At 44.6% G+C, this 25,204-nt stretch overlaps 1 protein-coding gene across 1 annotated transcript; it reads left to right on the forward strand.

Annotated features, from left to right (window-relative positions):
- Window positions 1-231: 231 nt before the first annotated feature.
- Pou2af1 (POU class 2 homeobox associating factor 1) lies at window positions 232-23,594 on the forward strand. The gene is made up of 5 exons (XM_038323863.1): window positions 232-322; window positions 18,916-19,046; window positions 19,563-19,605; window positions 19,692-19,957; window positions 22,246-23,594. Exons 1-5 carry the CDS (start codon window positions 307-309, stop codon window positions 22,558-22,560), a joined length of 771 nt encoding a protein of 256 aa, XP_038179791.1. The 5' UTR covers window positions 232-306; the 3' UTR covers window positions 22,561-23,594.
- Window positions 23,595-25,204: the final 1,610 nt, after the last annotated feature.

Below are 25,204 nucleotides of genomic sequence, written 5' to 3' on the forward strand. Positions count from 1 at the left end.
TCTTGAGCGGTATTTAGTCCCAGCTGGCTGGCTCTGGTGTGTAAAACACGCTTCAGCCAGTGGGGGCCTTTGGGGGTGCACACAGTGGGGTGACAGGCAGCGTTGCCGAAGAGAAAGCACAGCCCTGCCTGGGGTGGGAGGATGTGTGATGACGTGGCCCCACTCAGCGGGAACGCAGGCCTTTAAAAAGCTGAAGAAACAGCCTCAGAGTAAACGGTGGTTCCACGGGAGGAAAGCACACCCAGTCACATTAAAGAAGCCAAACTGTCTGCTTCAAAGAGAAAAGGCAACATCCTGTCGCAGGCCATGCTCTGGCAAAAATGTAAGTGGTTTGGTTGTGGCTGTCAAAGCCAAGCAGGCAGAGGCAGGCTCCAGGACTAGAGAGCTGCTGGCGGGGATGGGAGCACAGGGTTTAGGTTGAGGGTCTGGGGAGCGTAGACGGCTGAGGTGGGCGAGATGGAGCTGGATGGGAAAACCAGTCTGTCAGAGGTGATGCTCATTTTCCAACTTGGGGGAACGAACTAGTGTCCCAAGGTGGGACAGCTCATTGCCTCTCCAGTTCTGGGCATGAATCACTGAGGTGAGGAAAGGGCAGTTTATGATTCATGGGACGGAAACCACAGACGATATGGGTTTGGAGCAGTTCTTCACGTGAGGGCCTTTGCTTTCATGGACACCTGCTCTTCGGCTTGTTCAGTCCTGTGGGTTCTGCCGAAGGTGGTTCCCTCCTGTGGATGGGCTGGGATGGGATGGAAGCTCAGTTGTGGGAAGCCTGTCTCTGTCTTCGCTGCTTCTCTCCAGCTTCTTCTGGTTCTCTTCCTTTTTTTTTTTTTTTTTTTTTTTTTTTTTTTTTTTTTTTTTTTTTTTTTTGTGGCATGGCTAGTTCTGTGTTCCGCTGCAAAGGACCCGTGGGTTTATCTTTGACCTTGATTGTTATCCCTGGAGTTGAACGGAACAACTGTGAGCTGTATGTTCCGTTCTGTGGATTGAAAAGAATCGCGCGTTATTGATAATGGAACCCACACAGGCATTATCTACAACATTCCTCTCATGAGGTAAACAAAGTCAACTGAATAATCTCACAAAAGTCGAACCGCACTTCCTCAAGCAAAGCTATATTATCAACAAATTTTCCTATCTTTCTTTGTTAGAGGATTAATTCCATAAAATGCCTTTCGTTTAAGTATACCATTCCTCAATCAAATTTATATGATAATGCAGATTAAAATAAAAAGAAATTTTGGAGGGCTTTATTTTAAAAAAGAAAATCTGAAAATATCACTTTATTGATTAAAATGTGACATGCATTATCACTAACTCACCGTTTTATTTCTCAATCCCAAATTCTCTGGAATTGATTTTTGTTATTCATAGGTGACTCAGAGGATCAATTTTAACATCTCTCACTTTACAAAGTCCTATCATTGATATCAGCGAGATTTCATTTTTAAAAACAAAAAGAAATTAGCCTTAATTTGACTTCAAGAGTTTTAACGAAGCCGGGTGGTGGTGGCGCACGCCTTTAATCCCAGCACTCGGGAGGCAGAGGCAGGCGGATCTCTGTGAGTTCGAGGCCAGCCTGGTCTACAAGAGCTAGTTCCAGGACAGGCTCTAAAAAAGCTGCAGAGAAACCCTGTCTCGAAAAACCAAAAAAAAGAAAAAAAGAAAAAAAAAGAGTTTTAACGACCTCTTCTTGTTTGGGTAGCATGGGACTTGTGCCAGAAGGTGACCAAAGTAAATCCTTGTCCTTCTGGAAGCCCAGTGTCAGTCACACCATTGGAAATGCTGCAAAGGACCTAGGCAGATGGGTCTGAATGTCTTCTGGGACCTTTCTTGCTTTAAGTTTTGTGTGAGCACTTTTATTTAAAAAAAAAAAAAACTCTTAGAGTTTGCATATTTAAAATGGGGGTAGGAATAATCCCACTGTGTTTAGCTGCCCTTAAGACACTGATGGTGCCATCAGAATGGTGCCACTTGCCCTGACTTGGCATCAGCTCCTAAGGTGTGGGCTGCTTGCCTACAATGAAGAAGCTGCATGGTCTCTCATTGTTCTTATCCCCTGTATTTTTCTTCTCCAGTGCCTCTTGGGAGACGAACAGATTTTTTTTTTTTTTTGAGAGTTGTTGGAGGGCTTGCTTCCTGCTCATACCCCTGGGCCAGCCAGGTAGACCAGAATGCACTAGAACAGTGAGAAGGAAACATTATTGTAAACTGCCCTTGGGGACCTTGTAGGAAATGAAGAAAGGCCTTGTGCACCAGACCTATCCCTTTACCCTGGACCTAAGGTCATCTGAGTAAGACTTGTGGGAAACCCAGTAAAATCAAGGCAGTGCCATCAGCCCACTTAGAGTCGCAGGCTGAGATCTCAGGGTTTGCAATCAGACACCCAGAGTGCTGAAAAGGCACTTTCTTTTTTCAGAAACCACCCTTCAGGCGGGAGCTGAAATGACTGTACCCAGGGTTAGGAAAGAGTTAAGAAAACAATCGTAGTGCACTTGCCGCCTCCTCCCTGCTTGGCCGTGAATTCCTATGAGTGGACTCACTGGGAACACAGGCTTTAGTTCAGAAGGGAGAACAGTGTGCCAAAGCTCAGACCTGTTGACAGTGAGATACGGAAGCCCGGAGGTCCCAGGTCTGGGTGTCTTCTGGATGGAGAAGCTGATCCATCTGCAGACTTTCTCCTTCTACCCTGCACTGGCTATCCCTGTCTCGGGTAGAGGAACTAGTATGGGCAGCATGGTAGGACCAGCTTGGAACAGCCTGAGCACTAGAGTGAGACAGGGCTGGCTCTGACTCTTGGCCTCCGACTGAGTAATCTCACCTCTTCTCACTCTTACCGTCGGGATTTGAACACCTGCTTCACCAAGTCTTTGTGAGGATTAAAGTAGAGCCTGTACTTGCCCCTGGCCAATATGCCTGTACATACTGGGGGCATCAGCTTGGACTTTACACTAACCATTGGTTATAGAACATTCTATTTTGTATGCAAGCAGTTTCCATAAGGTTTGCTCTTCCTCTGCTAAGCTACAAAAAAGTAAGTTAATATACAGAGTAATGTATTTCATCATGGCATCGTCATGATATGTGTCATGCTCCCATCTGCCCCTCACCCACATGTCCCTTCCTTTGCTAAACTTATGTTGATATAATTATTATAATACTCCATTATAAAATGTTAACTGTAACAATTAAATTTCACATGAGTTAGCATGCCAGCTCTCTGGTAACTTTTAAAACTGTAACTTTGCTCAAAGTGACAAAACCCAAGAAAATGATATAAAAAAAAATTGCATTGAGCATGCACGAGGTTAGGGGCTGAGTACAGCAAGGCACTTGCTTGCTCAAACGTGAAACACTAACTTCTAAAGCAATTTGATTCACACATTTTCAAATGGAAGTGACCAATATTACATGGGTGGAAAAATTTGTTTTTCAGTTCAAGGCCATATTTTAAACTTTTATTAAAGTTTCAAGAATCTGGAGATTATTTTATCAATTTTTTATTTATTTATTTTATTTTATTTATTTTATTTATTATTTTATCAATTTTTTATTGAAAGGTTGAACATAGAAAAGAAAAGAATGTAGACAAAGTGGACCTCATGTGTCCAATAAGCAGCCGCAGTGGTCAGTTAGTGCCTTCCTTCTTCTACAGTGCCATAAGCCTATCTGACCCATCAGTCTATGCCAACATCCCTGTTGTATATCTTTTCCTAACCTCCAAAGAGTTCCGCCCAAATATTTTTGAGTGATAGAATCTAGCTGCATTCTCCAAAGGTCTACAACATAAGTCTTCTAATATGGCCAGTGTGCCAAATTGGGCTTATTGTCTATCTTTATAATAAAGTTTTATTGGAACACATCTGTGTTTCTTGATTGGAATGTTTGCAGGACTGCTTTTGCTATATCAGTGGAGTTGTAGAGCTGTAATGTTAGTGTGTGAGCCTATCTGGCTCTTTAGAGAAGGAGTTTGCTTACCTCTCCACTTAGACGCCTGGTTGGTACTTGAGGTATTCATTTCCCCAGGTTACTTGGCATCTTGGTCTTGTATAGTGTTAGCATCAATGGTAGACAAAGCATGTGATCAATTCATTCAACAGTTTGTTAATAACAAAAAAAATAATTAATTAAAAACCTTCCTGAGAAGTGATGAAACAATATGTAATAAATTGAGTATCACTTGTTGGAAAAGGGAAAAAACTAAGAGGTGAGATTTTTAATCACTGTTTCTTGTATTAAGGGAAAGATCTGTGAGAGAGAAAGGCAGGATTAGCTGATTTTTCTTCATACTGACTGCTTGTCTCAGGTCCTGTGGCATTGGCCATGTTGCCACTGTAGTTAAGGCAAAGGGCACCTTAGACACAGGAACTAGTTACTACCAAATCATTATATCCATGTGCCTTTGTCAGACATCTGGAACAGATAAGAGAGGTTTAACAGATAAACTAGGGGCTCATAACTCTCACTATTAATGAATTCTACTTTTAGGATTTATCTTAGGGTCTCACTAACTTGGAAATATATATATATATATATTTAATATTTATTTTTTATTTTTTTTATTAAAAATTCCATCTCCTCCCCTCCTCCCACTTCCCTCTCCTTCCCTCCACCCACACTCCCACTCCCTTCCTCTCCAGGTCAAAGAGCAGTCAGAGATCCCTCCACTATGAAAAGTCCAAGGTCCTCCCAATTCCCCCCAGGTCCAGGAAGGTGAGCAACCAAACTGACAAGGCTCCCACAGAGCCCGTCCATGCATAGAATCAAAGCCCAGCGCCATTGTCCTTGGCTTCTCAGTCAGCCTCCACCATCAGCCACATTCAAAGAGTCCGGTTTGATCACATGCTCCATCTGTCCCATTTGGAAATATATTGTTAAGGATAGTTAAAGACTAAGGGCTATACACATGAATTTTGGAACCTTGAAACTATCTCATGCACAAATCCAGATATATTTAGAGCAGGAAGTAATTTAAACTATGTGGACAACCTCTAACTTTTCTGTTCTAAGATGCAGCCTTCGTTTAATGAGCTCAGTAAAGACCTTCTGTTACCGAGCTTGTGTGCTGAGTTCTTACTGCTAACAAGAGGGATCCAAAGGAAAGATGTAAATTCATAGGCTCTTTATGTGGAGGTAGATTTGGAAAGATGCACATCTCTGAGGGAGAGATGAACAGATCTCTAATAAGCCCAGACAGAGAACCAACGACAAACCAAAGTCATAATTCTACCCAAGTGTAGGTTGGTGAAATTATGGGTTTGTATGGCTTATTTACAGAAACATGGGTGACTCCCAAACATCTGTATCACCAAAACTTCCTGCCCTAGCATGGGTAATGACTCCCCTAAATCTGTGCAAATGGAACCCCTTTACTCAGTCTTTTCTTTTCTAGTTTAGTCTAGCACCTCCTGAGACTAGTTCTCACTAGGAAAGAATGACATACAACTGGAGGGTAGGGGCCCGAAATGAGTGAGTGAGGGGCCTGATCAGGTGGTGTCTAATGGCTTTTCATCCCCTTGGCTTCTGTGGTAGAATGGGAACAAGCTCAGTCTTGTGAAGATCTTATGGGTTCTTACTGAGAGGGAATGTATTACCCAGTAAACAGTGTTCCACAACACAAGAAGTTTTATTGGTAAAAGAGCAAATGATTTCCATGGTGAACATTTTTTCTTTTCTTCCTATATTTAATGAAGAAAGATGTCAAATATGTATCCCTAATTCTCAATATTTACCAGCTCAGGAGTACTGAAGTACCAGCTCAGAAGTACCAGCTCATACATGCAAATCTGTTCTTTTATGAAGAGTTAAGAAGAAAAAAAAATCAAGGTTGTCTGTATTTGTCCACTAAGAGTCTGGTTTGATTCATTAGGAAGTTCTGTAAACATTTGTTTTTTACTTTCTCAGTACCAAGTAGGTGCATCAGGATCCCCCACCCCCCACACCCCACTCGGCCAACTTTCCTGCAGTAGTTTAGTTTCTAGTTAAATGAAGATGTTCACTAATTTCTCTTGTTAGCTAACTACCCAAACCAAAGTTGGGTAATTGATTATGACTGTTTGGATAACTCTTCCCTTATGGCAGCTTTAGTAACGACTCTAGTTTTCTCGTTTTTAGGAAGAACGTCTTGGTAAGAGTGGGAATGCCTTGGATGAAGGAACCTTCTCCGAAGCCCCTGTGCCTTGACTGTGTGAGGTTCTGTAAACTGAGGCATTATCCTTGCACTCATGATAAATGAATTATACTTTCAAATCTACAGACAAAAGGGCTTGGGATCTTTCAGCCAGCTACATAACCACTGTGGAATTAGTATTTTCCTAGCCAAGAGGCTGAACTCGGGCTCTAAGCGCTGAGTTTTCTTATGTCCCTATTTAAAAAAAAAAAAAAACTTTTTAAAACAGAGGTTCTTAAATTAGTAGAAAGGAGTCTTATATTTGCCCAGAGGATTTCTTTTCAACATTAGCTATATACTGGGATGTTTAGGGGCAGGGGAGATTTCAGTAATATTGATGCTTCGATCCCATCCCAGAGCTTCTAGTTCTGCCCCAGGAACAGAAATTGTGTGTATATATTAAGATACAATTTTCCCTTCATGGGTTATGGTAGGTGTTTACTATTGTGCTTAGCAGGAGGTAATACCAAATTCATAGCACAACTTGAACTAGAAAAAGATATGAGAATAAATATTGTTTAAGCTTTTGAGGCCTGGGAAATGTTGAGACAGAAAAGAGAGGAGAAGGCAGGTGGTGGTGGCGCACGCCTTTATTCCTGCACTCGGGAGGCAGAGGCAGGTGGATCTCAGTGAGTTCGATACCAGCCTGGTCTACAGAACAAGTTTCAAGACTGTTACATAGAGAAGCCCTGTCTTGAAAAAAAGCAAACCAAACCAAAAAACCAAACAAAAAGCTGAGAGAGAGACAGAGAGACAGAGACAGAGAGTGAGAGGCAAAAGAGTTAGAAATAGAAGCACATTGTAATCATTTTTTCATTATTACATGCTTGCATATATTCATATATACTGTACTTCGATCCAATAAGGGAACTTCTAGAGGTTAAAGAATTATGAGTAAGCCTTCTTCCTGGATGATTTTAATGTGAACTATTGCCGGTAGTTGAAATTGATGGCCTCTTATATATCATTGATTTTTGTGGTAGTATTAACAGAAAGTGCTCAGGTCTTCTGATAGTGTTAAATGGCAGCTGTGGGGTGGGGTGTAGAGCACTTTCTTGGTGCCCCTCAGAATATGAATTCTCTGTTGGATCAGTTTGGGTGACATTTGGTTGCTAACATAGAGAAGTGACATAATAGGAATTTAAGTGAGATTCTGGACTGTACTTCTTGTTACTTAAAAGTTCATAGTAGATTTCCCAGGACCCCGTGGGGTCTCTGTACTGCCAACAAGATTCTGGCTTATTTTGTCTTTCTATTCTGATGTCTTCGCAATATGACTTTTGTCTTCAAAATTTCCTGGTTGTCACTAACTCGGGCAACCACATTGATGATCATCAAGCCTCGAAAGAACTGGGAAAATGTATGTATGTATGTATATATATATACATATATATATGTATATATATACATACATATATATGTATATATACATACATATATATGTATATATATATACATACATACATACATAAATATATACATATATATCTAATTCATTACTGTCCCTTCTCCTAACAGACAACCTTTTTTAACATCTCATGGCTACTACATCTACAAGGGAGAAGAACATAATTATTTAGATGGGCATGTTGCCAGTGCAAGGGCTGCTAAAAAAGAAGAAACAAGCGGCATTGGATGTGACAACTGTCAATCTTTGTCACACTTCGTACTCTTTCATCTGCTTCTCATAAAAAGGCCATGACATGGGTCCCATTATAAGATTCTCTTAAATATTATATTAGTAACTCACATATGAGATAAAATTCATCTAAAACAGACCCAAAATATTGACATGCTAAGCTGCCCTGTCTCCTGCCACCAAGTTGGGCTACCTCCTAGGGCTTAGGAGATATGTTTGGTGAAAGCCAAGGCTTTCTATGTTAGATACAGGCCAACAGTGAGATAAGACACAGTAGCCCACAGATGACTGCTCAGACCTTCAGGATTCTTTCAGAATGTGTTTACTTATTGGAGAGAAAGCTATTGCGAGTGGGGTTTTATTTAGAGCTGTAAAGGAAGATTGCTGCTCTTTGTTTGCTTTTAGGAGTTTAAAGATCAGCTTCAGGGTCAAGCAGATACGAGTTTCAGATCTATGTCTTACTGGTTGTGGTTCTGGGACGTCTCTTCTCTTTCTGTATACACACCAAGGATGTGGTTCTTCCTTTATGGGTTGTGGTGGGTGTTTACTACCTTGCTTGGCAGTAAACAAACACCCAGTAAAGTAGCTGTTACTATTATTAGTTTCCCTCACTAAGGGCAGAGTTTATGCAGGCTAACTATAGATTATAATCTGTAAGTTTGATATTACTTGCAAAGCTGCAAGATGCCCATTCCTGGTCCTGAAATTAATAACAGGACTCGGGATCAGGGTTAGTGCTGATGTCTAAGCTGATCAGTTTGAGACCTGTTTGTCCATGACTTCCTTACCAACCTCATCAGGTAGCGTAAGGCTTATAACTTGTGTTTGTTTTTTAATTCACAAGTTTGGACTTGAGGTATTTATAAGTAGGATGTGAGGAGAACAGCACTTGAAATGGTCAAGAAATAGCGCTAATGATACCGAAAACCGAAACAGCAATGTGTTGCCTCCTTTTTTAGTAATGGTTTCATTAGCAGTACTTGCCGGGAAAAGGGGGCAGCCAAAGACTTATAAGCCAGAATCATTCTCAGACTAGGTGCCAGTGCCCGAAAGGAGTCGATCACCGTCCAGAAAAACTCTATTACCATTTAACCCATTAGAAAGAATCAAGCTTTTATAGAGAAGGGAGACGATAATAAATATTCTTAAAACCTCCTAGGAGCGGCAAATGTTGAGGAGCTGGGAAAGAAAGGACAGAGAAAAAGTGTTGAAAATAATGAGTTTTAATACTGGATGAGAGGTTTATCCACTCAGGAAAGAAAAGTGTGGAGGAAAAGTCAGCCATATTATCACTATGCTGTGCTTGAGTGTGCTGGGCATCCGATCTAGTGATGTAACTCCTAGATAAATGAAGCAATGAAACAAATTATCTTCAGCAAATGGGAAGATGGGATCAGGGATGATGCCATGGGATATGTGTAGGTCATGAAGAACACGTGATGAGAATCAGGTTCACTGATAGGTTCTGGTAAATACTGTGGTATTTTAGCATTGGAATAAAAAATCCAAGGATGTCTAGGCTCATAAATGCTGTTGATATTCTCTCTTCAAATCAAATGTCTTGTGGGATCCTAACATGAACGTCAAGATGAAGCATCTCTGGGTAGGGATGCCCAGAGCTTGCCTTGTTTGTTCATGTCCTGATTTCCTTGCCTCTTAGGTACTTGCTGGCATCTTAAACTTGTCCTAGGGGTCTTAAGAGCTCTAGCCAGCCCCTCTTCCTTTGACCAAGCGTCCTGAGAGCTAGTCACAGGTTCTAGGCTTACAGAGTGAGTCACTGCGAAGCATGCTGGTTTTCATGAAGCTTTGCAGCTGCGAAGGTCATGCCTTCAGTCATGTGGGTTTCTGGAGAATACGGAAGGAGGCAATTTCTTAAAAACATGATCTAGTGGCATGTTTCTCAGACTTGATATTCTAATAACAACTCCTCTAGGGCCCGTTATAAGGGAGCCTCCCATATTGTTAGGGCCTCTGGTTAGTTAGTAAACCTGAGAACTGTTGCAAAATCCCATCTCGATGACAAGTTATGTTTTCCTTCATGAGGCAGTCACCAGGACAACTTACAAACCCTACACCACTCATGAGCCTTGAGACTGAGCACTTGATCCTGGTCCTTAAATGCAACCCCTGCTGCATCCTTGAAGAGAGTAGTCCTGACCCAAGAATCTCAGGATAAAAACGAATTTCTTTTATAAGACTCTCTTTAGCCTTGGAAAGCTAAAACTAGGTATGAGGCAAGAAACTAAGCACTGCCCATCCACCTGCCTCTTCAAGATGTCCAACCCCAGGGTTTTCTTCCTGACCTATATTGGATCAAGTCAGTAATTCTAGATTCAGATCTTTATTTAATAAATGAAGATGAATTCCTCTCATCTGTTGTATCCCTCCTGATGAGGGTGCTTTCCTATAAAATTTAGGTTAGCAGTAGGTTGGGGAGGTTTAATGTGGGACTCATGGTCATGAGTCCTCAGGTTAGGCCATTAAACACACACACACACACACACACACACACACACACACACACACACACACACACCCTGCTTTGAGGCTGCTGCTCTCTGTGAAGTGGAGGTAATGTCCAATGTGTGATCCAGGAATCAGCTTTGCTCTAACAGGTGACACAACCCTTACACCCCCCTGAGGACTACATTCTAGAACTGTATTCTTTGTGTACATAACCACATATACACTTCACATGCGATATGTGTTTCTAGTTATCCAGACCCACTGAAGGAATATCTACAACCCAGCCTCAGCTGTGGCTATGTCCCTGTTCTTTAAAGACACCTACGGATTCCTTAAGGAGTAGCTAGCATCTGAGGTCAGGACAGGACATACCATGGCACTTTGCCTCCCACCTAATTACTAGCACTCAAACGTATCCAAGGGATTTCTTCTCAGAGGCAGCTCTAAAAATTTTTAAATAGGCTACAAGCCCAATTGTCTAGTGGCTTTTAAAGACAGAAATAAGCTTTGCTTATGTAATTTTTACAAAAGCTAATGTCAGGCTTTTGTCTCCCATTCAGGGTTATTGTCTTTCGGTGAGGTCTTTGGTCAATCCCTTGCTATCCTTGGCTTGTCTCCTCAGTAAGGCTTTCCTTGGGGGCTTTAGGCCCAGGTAGTTGAAGATGACTTCCAAGAGCATGATAAAGACAAAGTGAGACAGACTTTGCAGGTAGCAGGGTCCTGGGTATGCTCAGACATTTAGTCTCAGTAGGCAACAAGGTAAGGCAGGTGACAGTGACTTTTTGCTTGCCTCCTGTTATACACCACACATGTCAGTGCGTACATAATCTTCACAGCCCTTTTAGACAGACAATATTGTTCTCATTTTACAGGTGGAGAAACTGAGGCTTACACAACCAAGTTACTTGCTGAGGGTCACATAGGTAACAAAGCACGGTAGCAAGCTTCCACGCTAGGTCTGCCAGGTCCTAATCAGTACCACACTGTATCTCAGTGCAAAGGGACTTTGCATGACACTGGACTTTTCTTCCTCTTTCAACTGAAATAGGTCCACCCCAGATAGGGGTGGGCAATGATTTCGTCAAGGGTATCTCTACACTGACTCAAAAAAACCAAAAAACAAAAAACAATCACTGCAAATTTGAATCTCAGAAAATAACATGCAAGGGCTGGGGAGATAGTTCGGTTGTCAGCGTTCTTGCCATGCTAGTATGAGTACTGACTTTAGTCCCCAGAACTGGCATGGTGGCAAGTGCCTCTCACCCCGGTGCTAGGAAGGTTGAAGCCAGATGGTATCCTCTGGCTAGTCAGTCTAGCTGGATAAGTAAGTTCTCGGCCAGTGAGAGATCCTGCCTCAAAAAGAAAAGAAAAACAACTCTGGTAAATGACATGTAGGTTGAACTCTGGCCTTCATGTGCACCTATACACACACATTCATCCCCCGGATCCTTCACAGACATGCACACAGAAGAAAAATAAAAAGAAATTAACACTCAAGACTGAATCTAGATGGGGCTGTTCTTCTCCTAGGCTAATCACCCAAGGGCAGACAGCAGTTGGGGAAACATCCTGAGGATCTATCACTTTGAGTATCTTGGCTGAGACTCATTCTCTTACTCATACTCATGATAAGGCCCAAGCCACTGACCCCGGGTCAGTCTCTGCACTGGAGAGAGAACTGCCTGTCATGCCTCTTGCCTCTCTTCTCTTCATACCATCCCCAGAGACAGCTTGCTGCTCTTTCAAGCCTTACTTAATCAGGTGGAAGCAGAAGTCAGAACTCTACAGTTCTGAAATGGATATAGCTTCATCACAGTTTGCAATTTGAGATTTGCTTGTGTGATTGTTTCATTAAAGTCTGCATATCCCACCTGAGTAGACGGCAAGTTCCCCGAGGGCCGGGACCTAGTCTTATCTGCTCAACAAGTATTTGCCAGATAAATGGTCTACCAGATGTCTCTTGGTCTTGACCCCAGATCAGAGACGTGGTATATCTGAGATAGGAACCCTTTCTGCTCTGATGACCCTAGTTTCTATAAAAGGCAGGCAGATGCAGCTGGTTTCTCAGGTGGACCTATCTGCTGTCATTTCGGTAGAAAAATACCCAAAATAAAACCTTGCCAGGAATTGAGTCTCTCAGTTCTTGTCACTCCTCATGTGAGCAGACTTTTGACAAGTTTCTTGTGGAGGGCTCTATCACCTGGAAACCACCATTTTTTTTTTTTTTGGAGAATTGGTCATCAAGAGAGACAGGTCACATGGTCCAAGCCAGTATTCCAACTAGAGGAAGGAGGGCTAGGATTGGCTCAGGGACCTTTAGATGACTGAACTTCAATGCTACATAGAGAGAAAAATGGGGCAGTTAGAGGCAAGAGGAGGGTTTGTGGTGAAGAAAAAATGGGCTATGTTGGAATCAGGTCTTGAATTTGGTTGGTGACACTACTCCTGATGAATGCAGCCATTGGACAATCTATTGAATATGTTGAAGGGGTCACCCTCTTCATCACTCGAAGAAGGGGAGGAGAGTATCAACTATATCTCTTATTTGTTTCAGAGGTTGTAGTGCAGCCCCCTTCTAATATTGTTTCTGTCAGAGGCTCTGAGGACTACACCACAGAACTTCATGAAAATGTAGGTGAGGATTTCAGGGTTTCCGGGAGTTCAGATTATGACCTGGAAACACACAGGCTACTGCCACCCATTCATTCAGCATTAAGTAGGTGTGCATACCAATATGTCTGCCGCAGCTTTCTGCATCCGGCTGTTCCACAGTGGGTTTGGAAAGATGGTGGACAGGTGGCATGGAAGGCACAGTGGGCACCAAGTGAGCGGTAGTGTTTGTGAAGAGAGATTCAAGGAACCTTGCCATACAGAGGACTCCATGCCAGAGACCCATGACTGGCTTTGCCTGAGGTCATGGGGTGGGCTACCCCATGTAATTCAAATTCAAAGCCTCCATGAAGAAACGCCCTAGGCAGAAGCTGGTAAGTCCGGATGGGCTGAGCGAGAATGGGTTTTCTTTTTCCATCTAATGCAATGAGATGATGCCTGTCGGGATCACTCTGGGTGGTCGTGTTGTGGTCTCTATTACTTTCTTGAGACAGCATGTTGTCCTTATTGGATAACTTTGGTCTGAGGTCTGGGGCGTCCTATGACTATGGTCACCATAGATAGTATCAGACAACACCAGGTGGCTACTCACCTGTCTTGTTTCCCAGGGGCCCTTCTTTCCTCTTCTAGTTTGAGGGCTTTCTTAGTGACTCCTCATCCTTTTCCCAGTGGGCTCACCTCTGGTTGATGGCTGAACACGGCAGGACCAATGGGGAAGGAACATGGTTTCTTGGGGCGGGGGTAGTCGTCTCAGGGAGTGCAAGCAAACCACTGATTCCTTCCTCTTCTCTGACTTAGCCAAACCCAAACACCATTTTGGGGATGTCATGATAGATACCTCTCATTGTTTGCTCCCTGGCTGCACTAGCAGCTTTACAAGCAATATCATATCGTAACTCAAGAATAGTTCTATCTATCTTCTCTCAGCTCTTCTAGATAACTTTTATACAGTCATGTCCCTGGCCCTTGTCCCTTTTCACACCCTCTATTTTCCTTTCCATCTTGAGTATTATATAGATTGCTGGAATGTATAAATGGAATGTTTATTGTTCCCCTCCGTGGACTCTCCTGGTTCAAGCATTAGTGACTAGAAAGCCCACATTTACATATACACAGCAACATTTTGTTGGCTTACATTTTTTTTTAAAAGGAAATTTTGTGTAAATTGGGAGGGAAAATCTTTCTGTAGTATGTCAAGTCCCCCTGACCAAAGAACAAAGTCTTTCTTCCTGTTTAGAAAAAAAAAAAAATCAGCCATTGTCCATAAATGAAAACAGCAACTTTGAAAACTTTGGTCGTGAACTTCACGCTAAGAAGAGTACTCACAGTAGCGTTTCTGTAGGGGATGTGAGCTAGCCTGTGGCCTACCCAATCTCATGCTTCCCAGAAGACCTCAGCTGTCTCAGGCCACCAAGACAAACAAGACTCTTCACATTAAAGTGTCAGCGACTTTTCAGAGTTTGTTTTCGGTAGAAGCTAGGGCAAGTTCGTTATCCCCGGGCTTGCAGTCCTATTGTTGAAGTATTTGTTTTGGTTTTGCTACAAGTGCAGAGAGCATTAGTTGTCCTTCACCTTAATGAGTTCTGTTTTCTTTTGGATGATATTGAACACCAGCAGCGGAAGGAAACATTCACAGTGGTTGTCGGGAGTGATTCAGACAGCATCTGAAGTGATAGTGTGTGTCAGGTGACCTTCTCATCCAGGTGGCTTTTATCTTTCAAAGTGGCCCATGTGGCTGTAGCCTTGAGGTTCAACTAGTTCTGAACTGAATCTTGAACTGTCTGTCAAGCTGGGAGGGAGAAGTTTCTAGAGCTGTGAGGACACCTGTTCTATGGCTCCCTGGTGGTGTGAATTTGTGTTTAACCTATATGTTACACAGTTTTCAGGGCAGAGCTCTTAATTGTCCAGTCTGCTGCTTGGCCTGGCAACCCAATCTCAATGGCGAATCTCAATGGCGGAGGCAAGGATCTTCTCTCAGGAAACACCTATCTGACATGGGTTCATTGAAAGCTATACTGAAAGACAGGTTACTGATGACCAGGACCTGGCGACTGGCTCTTTAGTTGAGTAGTATGTGCGCTGTGGTTTGGCATGAGGTTATTAAGTAAATAGGTGCTGATGATTTTGCATATTTCCTTAGTGAGATTTTATTGTGCTGTCATTGAGAAAACCTGAGTGCCATGCTTATTTAACTCAGTAGAAACCTGTCTTCTCTCAGCCAGGTGGAGCGTGAGCATTGATGCCAGTGTGCATCCGGGGACTGTGGGATGTAACTTGTTGGCTTCAAACTACAATGCTGTGCACCTTCTGGTGGAATGGCAGCCACAGGCCTCTTCTTCACCCAGTGGTCTGGGTGTGTGTGTGGCGGGGGAAGCGCAATGCCCCCTGCTGACTGTTCACACCTCCAGATCTTTTACTGCTACTTTTGAAAAAAGGAAGCTCTCTCTGTGACCAAATGTGTGGTTTTCCTTTCCACTAGACTTTTAAAACTTTTCTTTTCCCTCCCTGGAATACCATGGGCAACCGGTGGCCAATGGGAAAGAAGAAAGGCAGTGTGGTTCAAGAGACTCCCAGAGGTTCATGTTCAGATAGACTGGTTTCCATTGTGGTGGATTCTTTCAAGCCCACAGAAGCTCCAGGGGTCTTCATACCTCAAGAGGAATGCCAAGAAAGTTTCAGGCTTCCCTAGTGTGCTACCCAGAGCAGCAGTTTGGCTGGCGAATTGTTAAACTCTCTAGTTAGCGCCAGTCCGGGCTTTCCTCGTCTCTGCTGATACAGTATTATTTCAATTTCTACTTTATTTTCTTCAGATACTATTTTTAAACATTGCTATTTTAGATTATGTTAATGTTTTGCTGAAAAAGTCATGAGCTATTTCAGAGCAGTCATTGGAAAAGTGGATCAGTTCAAGGACTCAGCAGCCCCAAGCCAAGGTAGCCTTGGCTTTGGACAAACGTCTTTTCTTGTTCCGAATTTCCATAGTGAGCTCAGCTCTGTTGCTGGCAACAGCTGAGATCACGGTGGTGTTTACTGGGGGATTATGCCGATGGTTACTTTCCGTAGATTAGTGTGAAAGGCCCCAGCTACAGCTTGTCAATTTACAAGCGTCCTTGCCTATTGAGCTTCCTAGGGGGCATCTTGATGCTTTGGCTTCTGATGTCCTAGGGAGCTCAGCAGAGACACCTCAGAAACAACCCCACTCTTGCCTGCTCAGATGGCGTCAGTCACCAGATCCCTTATCCGCTGGCTGCAGACCCAGGGCTGTGGGAGCACCTCAGCGGTACTAGACCGGGACTTTTACGGTCTGCCAGGACACATCTGTTAATTCTGCGCGTCCTAGAGATGATGAGACATTAGAAGGCAGTACACTGTCTTCGCAGCACCTCCCCAAACTCTTCCCGAATCTTAGATTTTAAAGCAGCAGGGGCCAGGAAATCCCGACTTCACAAGATCTGGAAGTGCCCGGCCAGTCCTTTTCTAGCCAAGCGCATGGCGTGTCCAGTTCCAGAGATGAAGTAGAATCAGGGAAGGAATGGGACCCGGAGGCCTCTAGGTGCTTTCCCAGAGCTGTACAAGCATATCAGAGGTGCCCGGGACACGTCCCTGTCTCTGCTTTGGGCTGAACTGTGTGTGTAGTGTTCCTCAGCTGAATTCAGAGGGTGGCCATAGTACTTAGACCTTTTCCCGCCTGGGACCCAAACCTCATTTTTTGTTCTGGGAGCACAGCAGCTCACGCCCGGCTCTGTGCCTGAGGGATAGAAGGGAACCTGAGAGGAGGCACGCAGAGATTGAGCGACATGTTTGCAAGGAAATGTGGAGAAGAATGATCCTGAGAAGGTAGCAGAATGAAGCAGAGGCAGAGGTGCCTGTCCTGTCTCTCCTGGCAGTCATACACTCTTCCATCTGTGGGGAACGCTCAGCAGGACCCTGCAGACGAGGTGGGCAGGCAGCACTCATGCAGGAGAAATGCAGTCAGAAGGAAGATTGGGGGCTAAAGGCTTGTCACTGAGAAGTTACAAACATCCCTCCATTTTACAGATAAGGAAACGGAGGCCTAGAGTCATTACATAAATCTGGGAATTTTCTACTAATAAGTGACAGCCCATATTTGAACGCAGCTATTTTGGGCTCTTAAGTCTGTTGTCATTGCTGTTTTGAACAAAGATGGCTGTGGTCTCGGGGCACAAATGCTATGTTGGCTCTTCATGGTATGCACTCTTACCTCAGCCCAAACCTCTCATCTTATTGGTGTTTCATTGCTTACTTTCTCTGCTACACACACACACACACACACACACACACACACACACACACACACACACACCATTTTCTAGTTGATTCTGCACCATGATCAGGTAGGAAACCATAGCATAGATAGGTCTGATACCTAGTCTGAGGAGCAGGGTTCTCTCACTGTCTGCCTCTGAAGCTCTTGTTTCGACTCCACTGGCTGACTATGTATGACTTCTTTGCCTTCTGGTCTTCAAGACCAGACCATGCTGGTGCTGAGTGCCTAAAAGCCTTGTGGGAGGTCTTGGGCAGAGTTATTATCAGTATCAGCTGGGTGTTTACTGAACAAAGTTCAATCAAGGCAGCCCAGTGGATCCGGGTTGAACAGATACCCAGGCTTCCGGGCCTTTGATACAAAGCCTGGGTCCCTGGGCCCTTATCTTTGAAGGATAATGGGCTCCTTGTGTGAGTCCCAGAGACCATTGCTTCTTGATCTTGGATGACCTAGATCTTGGCCTGCCTTCCGTGGGCCTTTCCATCTGCATGCATAGGTTGTCTCTGATCTCCCAGGCAAAGGGAAAACCCTATGCCCTGACTTGGGTTTTGTTGATGCTTTGGATTTGGAGAATGTTGAAGCATTCTCCCAGAAGCAAGGTAGACACCCCTTCTAGGACACATGAGTCAGCATTGTCTCATGCTCTGAGGATCACCAAGGACCTGGCTGACACACACTTTTTTCAGTCCATTAACTCTAAATGTCTAGGAGAGGTAAGAGGATAATAAAAAGAAGGATATTTGAAGCATCGCTCAGATGATTAGTTAGCAAACAGCCAGGACTAAGATTATAGAGAGCTTAGACAGGTCTGTCACTCAGGGAGGCAGAAACGATGAGGCACAATATTTTGAGAAGTTTATAATCATGTTGGAGGCATTTTAAACTCATACAGACAAGAATGACTAATCATTACCTATCAGGCTGTAAATTTATTGAATTTGGGAGGAAGACAGTATAGCTCAGTGGTAGAACACTTGACTAGCATGTCCAAGGCTTTGGCTTGTATCCACAGCACCAACAACCCAAAGAGAAAGAAAACAAGAGAAATCCTGTTTGCTAAATGACTGTTCTGTAACTGATTTTATATGACACACACGCCTTATTTTTTATGTCCCATACCAAGTTACTCTGACCACCATTCATCTGATAAGATACTTCAGGTTAAGAGGCTCGGAGAAATTGAATTACTTCATGGGACCACACTGCTAGATTGTGACTGAGATGGGATCTGAATCCAGCTATACCTGACTCAAGAGTTCTTGGTCTAGTTGTCATTCTTTACTACCACTTATGTGAGTGCCAGTCAGCTCTAGATGTGTTGGAGATGGAGGTGCAGGAACTTCATGGTCTGCAGAGGTCAGAGAAGTAGCCCCAGAATCAGAATTCTGGTTATCAGAAGCAGCAATGAAGATAGGGAGGTGAAACTTGCCTGGGGATGCCGAGGAGTGTTACCAGGCCTTCTTGTTGGAGCCAGTTCATGTATCATGCAAAAGGGTCAGAAAAATGAGGTTCTGTGGGAAGCCCTGTCACTTTTAGACAAAGGGGATAGGGCTTAAGTATTTGAATATAATAGAGCCCCAGAAAGTATGGGGGCAGAAGGAATCTTGGAAGAAATATTCTAGGAAGCATCACAGAGATTTGCCATGTTAAGTACAACTTAAAGAGTTGGGCACTAGAGGAAATGGGCACTTGTGGTTGGGGGCATCTGAGAAGGGCCAGGGGTTCCAGTGATCTTCCTCTTTACAGCCACAGCTCCAGAGCAAGCTCCTGCCCCACCACGGCCATACCAGGGTGTTCGAGTCAAGGAGCCAGTGAAGGAGCTACTGAGGAGAAAGCGAGGCCATGCCAGCAGTGGGGCAGCTGCCCCACCTACTGCGGTGAGGGGCTGTTGTGGGAGCAGTGTGTCTGCAGGTGTGTGTGTGTGTGTGTGTGTGTGTGTGTGTGTGTGTGCAGTTGGACTTGTCAGAGTGGCTAGAGAGATAAGATGAGAGTGTTCTTCCCTGATTCATGCAACATCCATGGGGCATGAACACAGCAGATTACACAAAGAAGACAGACTCTGGATGAGCTAAGTTGGTGGTTCCTTGGGTGGTAAGGGAAATAGCGGTCCTTCTTGCTTTTATCTATTTGGGAGAAATATCAGTTGATGAGGCTTGGGGGAGCCAATGGTATGCACTGTGGTATGAGGTAGGGATTCAGGAAGTTTCTCTAATTGCATAGCCTTCTTGCTAAATCGAAACATAATTCACTTAAAAAATGCAGGTGGTGACGGTTGGGGTGTGGGGTGGGAGATTTCCCCCTATGAGTCTCCTACTCTGGACTCCTGGAGGTCCCTGCAGAGGGCTTGCTAGAGATAAATCAATACCCATTCTGGTCTTCTTGTCCCTTTCCAGGTGGTGCTGCCCCATCAGCCCCTGGCAACCTACAGCACAGTGGGTAAGAGCTCTTCTCTGAAGCCTTGGTATCTGTGGAGACCCTCTCCGGTGGAGCCTGAAGCTCTATAATTTCCTTCTTCCCGACAGGTCCTTCCTGCCTTGACATGGAGGTTTCTGCTTCCACAGTGACAGAGGAGGGGACGTTGTGTGCTGGCTGGCTCTCCCAACCTGCCCCGGCCACCCTCCAGCCCTTGACTCCATGGACACCCTACACGGAGTATGTGTCCCACGAAGCTGTCAGCTGCCCTTACTCAGCTGACATGTATGTGCAGCCCGTTTGCCCCAGTTACACAGTGGTGGGACCCTCCTCGGTGCTGACCTATGCTTCCCCACCACTCATTACTAATGTCACGGTATGTCACACAAACGCAGAACCTTGTCTATCCATGCCAATAGCACCCCTTGAGAAAACTCTTGATTTTCTTGGCTATTAATTCCCATGATTACTGGGAACAAAGTTCACTGCATTTCCCAGGGTGACTTGCTCCTGCTCCTATTGACTGGAACTATTTATCCCCCACAAAGACATTGTATGCTTGTGTTGTCAAGTCTTGTGTTTTACTCCTATGGGTTAGAAGGATCTCTTACTTCCAGTCCAAACCTCCTCAGCTACTCTGAAAGCAGTTAGTCTCGGTGAGTGAAGATTTTAGCAGATGGGGCAGTAGGTGAGATCTGTGTAGGAGGGGTCTGGGTTCCCATCAGTCCAGAGAACCTAGGGAGTGGTTGTACACTTAGTAATGGAAACTATTATAAGGCTTCCAGGCTGAGCCCAAGTTGATACTATTCATCAAGGAAACTATTTTGGGTCAGACCCTCCTGTAGGTTTTTGTTTGTTTGTTTCCTGCCATAATGTCCCGTTACCCGTGTTCAACACCCTTCTCCTTTTACGTAGTACCTCTGCGTGTAGAACTTTGACTTCTCTGAATGCACTGCCCTCATCTCTAAGATGGGAAAAAATGGGAGTTACTAACAAGATGTTGAGTATTGGGATCAGATGAGCTGGTACACACGGGACCATGCTTAGCATACAGACAGCACTACATAATGTTAGTTATTAGTCTCGTGGCCATAGTCTGCCAGCCCTGTCAACAAATGACTGCCTTCTAGTGCCTGGTAGGATAGGACACCTCCCCCTTCCTTGAAGAGTGGAGGAAGGGAGTTATACTTTTATATACTTGGTCCCCATGTGTCCAAAAGAATGGGAATTTCTTAAGTGTTTGTGAGGAGAAAAGTCTAGGAAGCCAGCGAGCTAGTTGACCTACTGGCGACCAGCTCTGCTCTGGTACTGTGGGTAGGAGAACTGGATAGTCTCAGAACCCAGCCGTGATGGTAGAGCTTGCCTTAGCTCCTCATGCCCCCTTTGTTTGCCTCCAGGGTCCAGCGTCATTCCGGGGTCCCTGATCTCTGTTTCAAAGTGCTTTCCTGGCAAGGTTTGTGGGAGTCCTTTTATGCCATGCCCACCTGGCTATCCCACAAACTGATCTGGGGGTGGAGCTTGATGAGAGTGAATAGGAAAGAGTTAATTCAACACCTTCCCCAGGCAGCTCGTTTCCATAGCAATGGGCCCGAGGAGAGTGGTTCCAAGTCACCTCAGGCCTGAGGATTCTTTTCATTAGTTATCCTCTTTCATCTCTTCTGTAGGTCAAACAAACTGTATTTATTAAGAAATCATTGTTTGGTCATTTTGTAAATTAGCTCATCAAAGCTGGCTTGAGCTACCACTCAGCACCCCTGGTCAGCAGAGATAAGAGCCACAGTTCTATCCCCTGGCAAGGAACTGTCAGTTACAGTTGACCTGTATAGGTAGAGTTGAAAGGGAAGGATTTTCATTCGGATATTTGAAATAATGGAAGTCGTAAGGGTTTCCCAGGTCCTACCTGGCTTCAAGAAGCTGAGTTAGGGAGCGTGCGCTCACATTGAGAGAGAAGAAACTCTGCATGCAGTAGATATACACGCCAGCTCACGTGCTGGGGGTCACTGGTCATTGTTCAATAATGAAACTTCCTGAAGCTTTGCTACTCAAACCGCAGTCCCTACACCAGCCACGTTAGCATCCTCTGAGGTCTGACTGAGCTGGGAGGATCCCAGGCCCTACTCCAGACCTCTGGGATCAGGATCCATGTTGTGACAAACCCCTCAGGAAGCTGAGGGAAAGTCTTCCCCAAATGGTTTTTGCAGTTTGTTCTTAAGATGCAGTGCAGCTGGGGAGATGATGCGGTGGGGGGGGGCAGGGCGAAGGGGGAGAGTGAGGATAGAAAGGGGAGGTTTAGGTCATCTGTCTTGCATCTGTCCATGCGGAGAATTTCCTTATCCATCTTCTTTTCTCAGCTGTGGATGAAACCTATAAAATCTCTAATTTATTGAGTGGCAATACCTCATTATTTTTTTGTATCCCCTTTCATAGAAAAGTGAAGCTTCCAAATTGGGAAGTTGCTTGAGCATACAGTTAGAAGAGGGAGGGACAAGGCTGAAACTCAGGTTTTCCCTTCTAGGAGACTGAGCTGGAGAAAACAAAGACCCAGTCAGTGAAACATCAGTACCAGGAAGGCGGGGTACAATGAGGGGTCACGCTGGGGCAAGAATGCATGTGTGCACCCCAGAGTTGCTAACCCCTGGTCCTTCCTGTGTTTTCCCATCACAGCCAAGAAGCACCGCTACACCTGCTGTAGGGCCCCAGCTGGAGGGTCCGGAGCACCAGGCACCCCTCACCTATTTCCCGTGGCCTCAGCCCCTTTCCACGCTGCCTGCCTCCAGTCTGCAGTACCAACCTCCAGCCCCAGCCCTGCCCGGGCCCCAGTTTGTCCAGCTTCCCATCTCTATCTCAGAGCCAGTCCTTCAGGACATGGATGACCCCAGAAGGGCCATCAGCTCCCTGACCATTGACAAGCTGCTTCTGGAGGAAGAGCAAAGCAACACCTACGAGCTCAATCACACCCTCTCTGTGGAGGGCTTTTAGGGCTGCCCTGCGGCTCACGGCCCTCTCCCTGGAAACTGAGATTTCAGATGAGTTCAGAAGGAGCCTAGCCGCCTGTTTGAAGTGGCTCTTCCCTAGGTATTCCTTCTGCCTAAAGCTGAGCTGTGTTCCTTCTTTCCTCCTCTCTTCCCTTTTTGCTTCCCTTGCCCCCTCCCCAGTCCACCTCCCTCCCTGTTTCTTCTTCCAGTTTTCTTTCTCTGGAGGGGTAAATTATAGTGGTGTTCTGAGCAGAATCTTATACTGAATGTCACCAAGTCCGCAGCTCAGAGTTTCCCCTTGATGTCATGTCGTTAGAGAAGCGCCTCCTGTTTTCTGGTAGCAGTAGCATTATAGACCTTCCTTAAGATGGCTTAGCCTGTCTGTCATGCTGAAATGCATGGGATCCCACAGGGAGGCTGAAGCCACCTTCTTGGGCTTCTATAGTCCTGGTAGGCAGGCCCATTATGTTTCATTTCAGTTTTTATTTTATTTTATATTTTGCTGGAGAAGCCAAGCATTTGCTATGGAGTATTTTTCTGTTTCTGGGGTACTCTGCTCCTGAGGCGGATGTGTCTTTGGGAATTGGCAGGCTTTTTGCTAACGGTACCATCATCCCAGGGGCACATCTTAGTCTGTAGATTCCACGTAGAAGCAATAGACGTTTCTGGAAAATGACAATTTCTTTGATTCTCCACCCCCTTTTCTGTTTCCATGTTCAAGGAAAACTCCAAGAAGCCACCTATCATTTTTTTTTTTCATGCTTCGTGCTTATTTTGATTCAGATTTCTCAATATCTACCTAAAATCCTGGTATGCTTATCCTGAACTATTTGTATTCCACTTTAATATTTAGATAAACATTAGACTGTAGAAGATAAGTTTACACTCGCGTTGGTGGTTACCGTGGACAGGAAGGGGGGGATGCCCCAGCATATTTAATTAAGGGCCTGTTGTATATAAAACACTATTCAAGATTTTCCAGCTAATAGAGGGTTTGAGAAGACACAGAAGTGGCATCCACGGAGGAGTTAACACTGGAAAAACGAAACAGCAAGGGAAGCAGTGTGAGCATTTGCTGGGGTTGAATTGGTGTCTTTCCCCTTCTTATCCTGAGCTCCCCCAAGTCTTGGCTGCAGGTGTCCGTCCAGCTTTCCTTCCAAGTTATTCTACTCAGGCAACATTCCCAATAAAGATTTGCAGGTGACTTCTCTGGGCCTCTGTGTTTTATTTCTTATCTAATGAATCACTCTTATCTCTCAGTGCCCCCCAACCCCACCCCCAGACAGTGTCCTTAGAGGAAGAAGCTTGCTGTAGTCTTGTTGCTCTTGCAAACTGATCTGTTCCAGGAGCCAGTAAAAGCTGTCCCCAGGGTGCCTGTTGGGCAATTCTCACAGGATAGCATGCACGTGGTTGGTGGATTTGTTCTCCAGGGCCTGTTGCCCTTCCTGTTGCATGTGTTACATGAATAACGTCTCTTGATTCTTGCTTGGCATCTGGGGTTCTGCCACAGGCATTCTCTGTTGAAGCCATCAGTCAGGACCCTGGAACGTGTGACCCAAAGAGACAACCTGAGAAACCAGTCACCCCTCCCCTCCCCTTTCAGTGAGTAACACTTTTGGAGGGGTCTCTTTTGGTGAGTTGTAAAAAAAAAAATTGTAATCTTAAATTTTTATTCATTTACTTAGTTTTAGTTTTTGAGTTCTCTGCCGTCATTGTTAATCCATGTTGGAATCACTGTTGTAAGTCATCCACATTATTTTGCTATGTAACTGTTTCCAGATCCCAGAACCACTTGAACAATCAGCACCATTATTCTTTCTGCCTACTTAGAAAGAAAAAAAAAAAAAAAAAAAAGACAATGAAAGAGATTTGATGGGAAGAGAGGGGCCAGCTTGGTAGAGATTGGTATTTCACAGGATTCTCGTCTGAAGCTTTGCACTTCAGCCTGAAAGTAGCCAGAGGCAGACAAGTATGTGGTCAGAGTTGGCCACATAGAAAGGATCAAAGTCACAATAAAATGACCCCAATTCTTTTGGGTATCAGTCTGCACTGGCCTTTAAGGGGCGGTTTGAAGATAAGCAGTCTCTCTCTTCATCCTCCTTTGTGTGTGAATGTATGCACACACAGGTACCTGTCAAATGTCTTCCGTAATTGCTGTCCACTTTATTATTTGTGGCAGTTTTCATTGAGGCTGGAGTTCACTGATTCAGCCAGAGTAGTTTGGCCAGAACATCTGAGCCATCCTCTTGCCTCTGCTAGAGTTATAGGGGCATGCAGCCTGACCCGGCCTTTTCTGAGGGCGCTGGGGATATGAATTGGGATCCTCAGCCTGGCAGTAAGTACTTGCTGACTGAATCGCCTCAGCTAGAAACGTGAGGGCTTTTTGTTTGTTTGTGACAACAGAAAGCATAGACCCCTTCTAACTTTTTTTAAAATTCATTTTCTTAATCTGTGAGAATCTCAGTGATTCTTTGTTGAACTGGGAACTAATTAGGGAAGTTCTCTGTCAGCTGTTCCTAAACACCGACTCAGATGCTTGTGAACTGATTGTTCGGGTATCTTTTTTATTGAATCGTAGACACAGAATACTGCTCATATGTTTTCTCTGCACGCCTGGAGAGAAACATCCATTAGCTGGTGTCCTTAGC

This window comes from Arvicola amphibius, chromosome 3 (genome assembly GCF_903992535.2).
Source record: "Arvicola amphibius chromosome 3, mArvAmp1.2, whole genome shotgun sequence".
Lineage (NCBI taxonomy): Eukaryota > Metazoa > Chordata > Mammalia > Rodentia > Cricetidae > Arvicola > Arvicola amphibius.

What these genes read in the sequence shown, in the direction of transcription:
- Pou2af1 (XM_038323863.1), top strand. An exon ending in GGCAACCTACAGCACAGTGG is followed by an intron (nt 19,606 to 19,691) that starts GTAAGAGCTCTT and finishes TCTTCCCGACAG; the next exon opens with GTCCTTCCTGCCTTGACATG. An exon ending in CACTCATTACTAATGTCACG is followed by an intron (nt 19,958 to 22,245) that starts GTATGTCACACA and finishes TTCCCATCACAG; the next exon opens with CCAAGAAGCACCGCTACACC.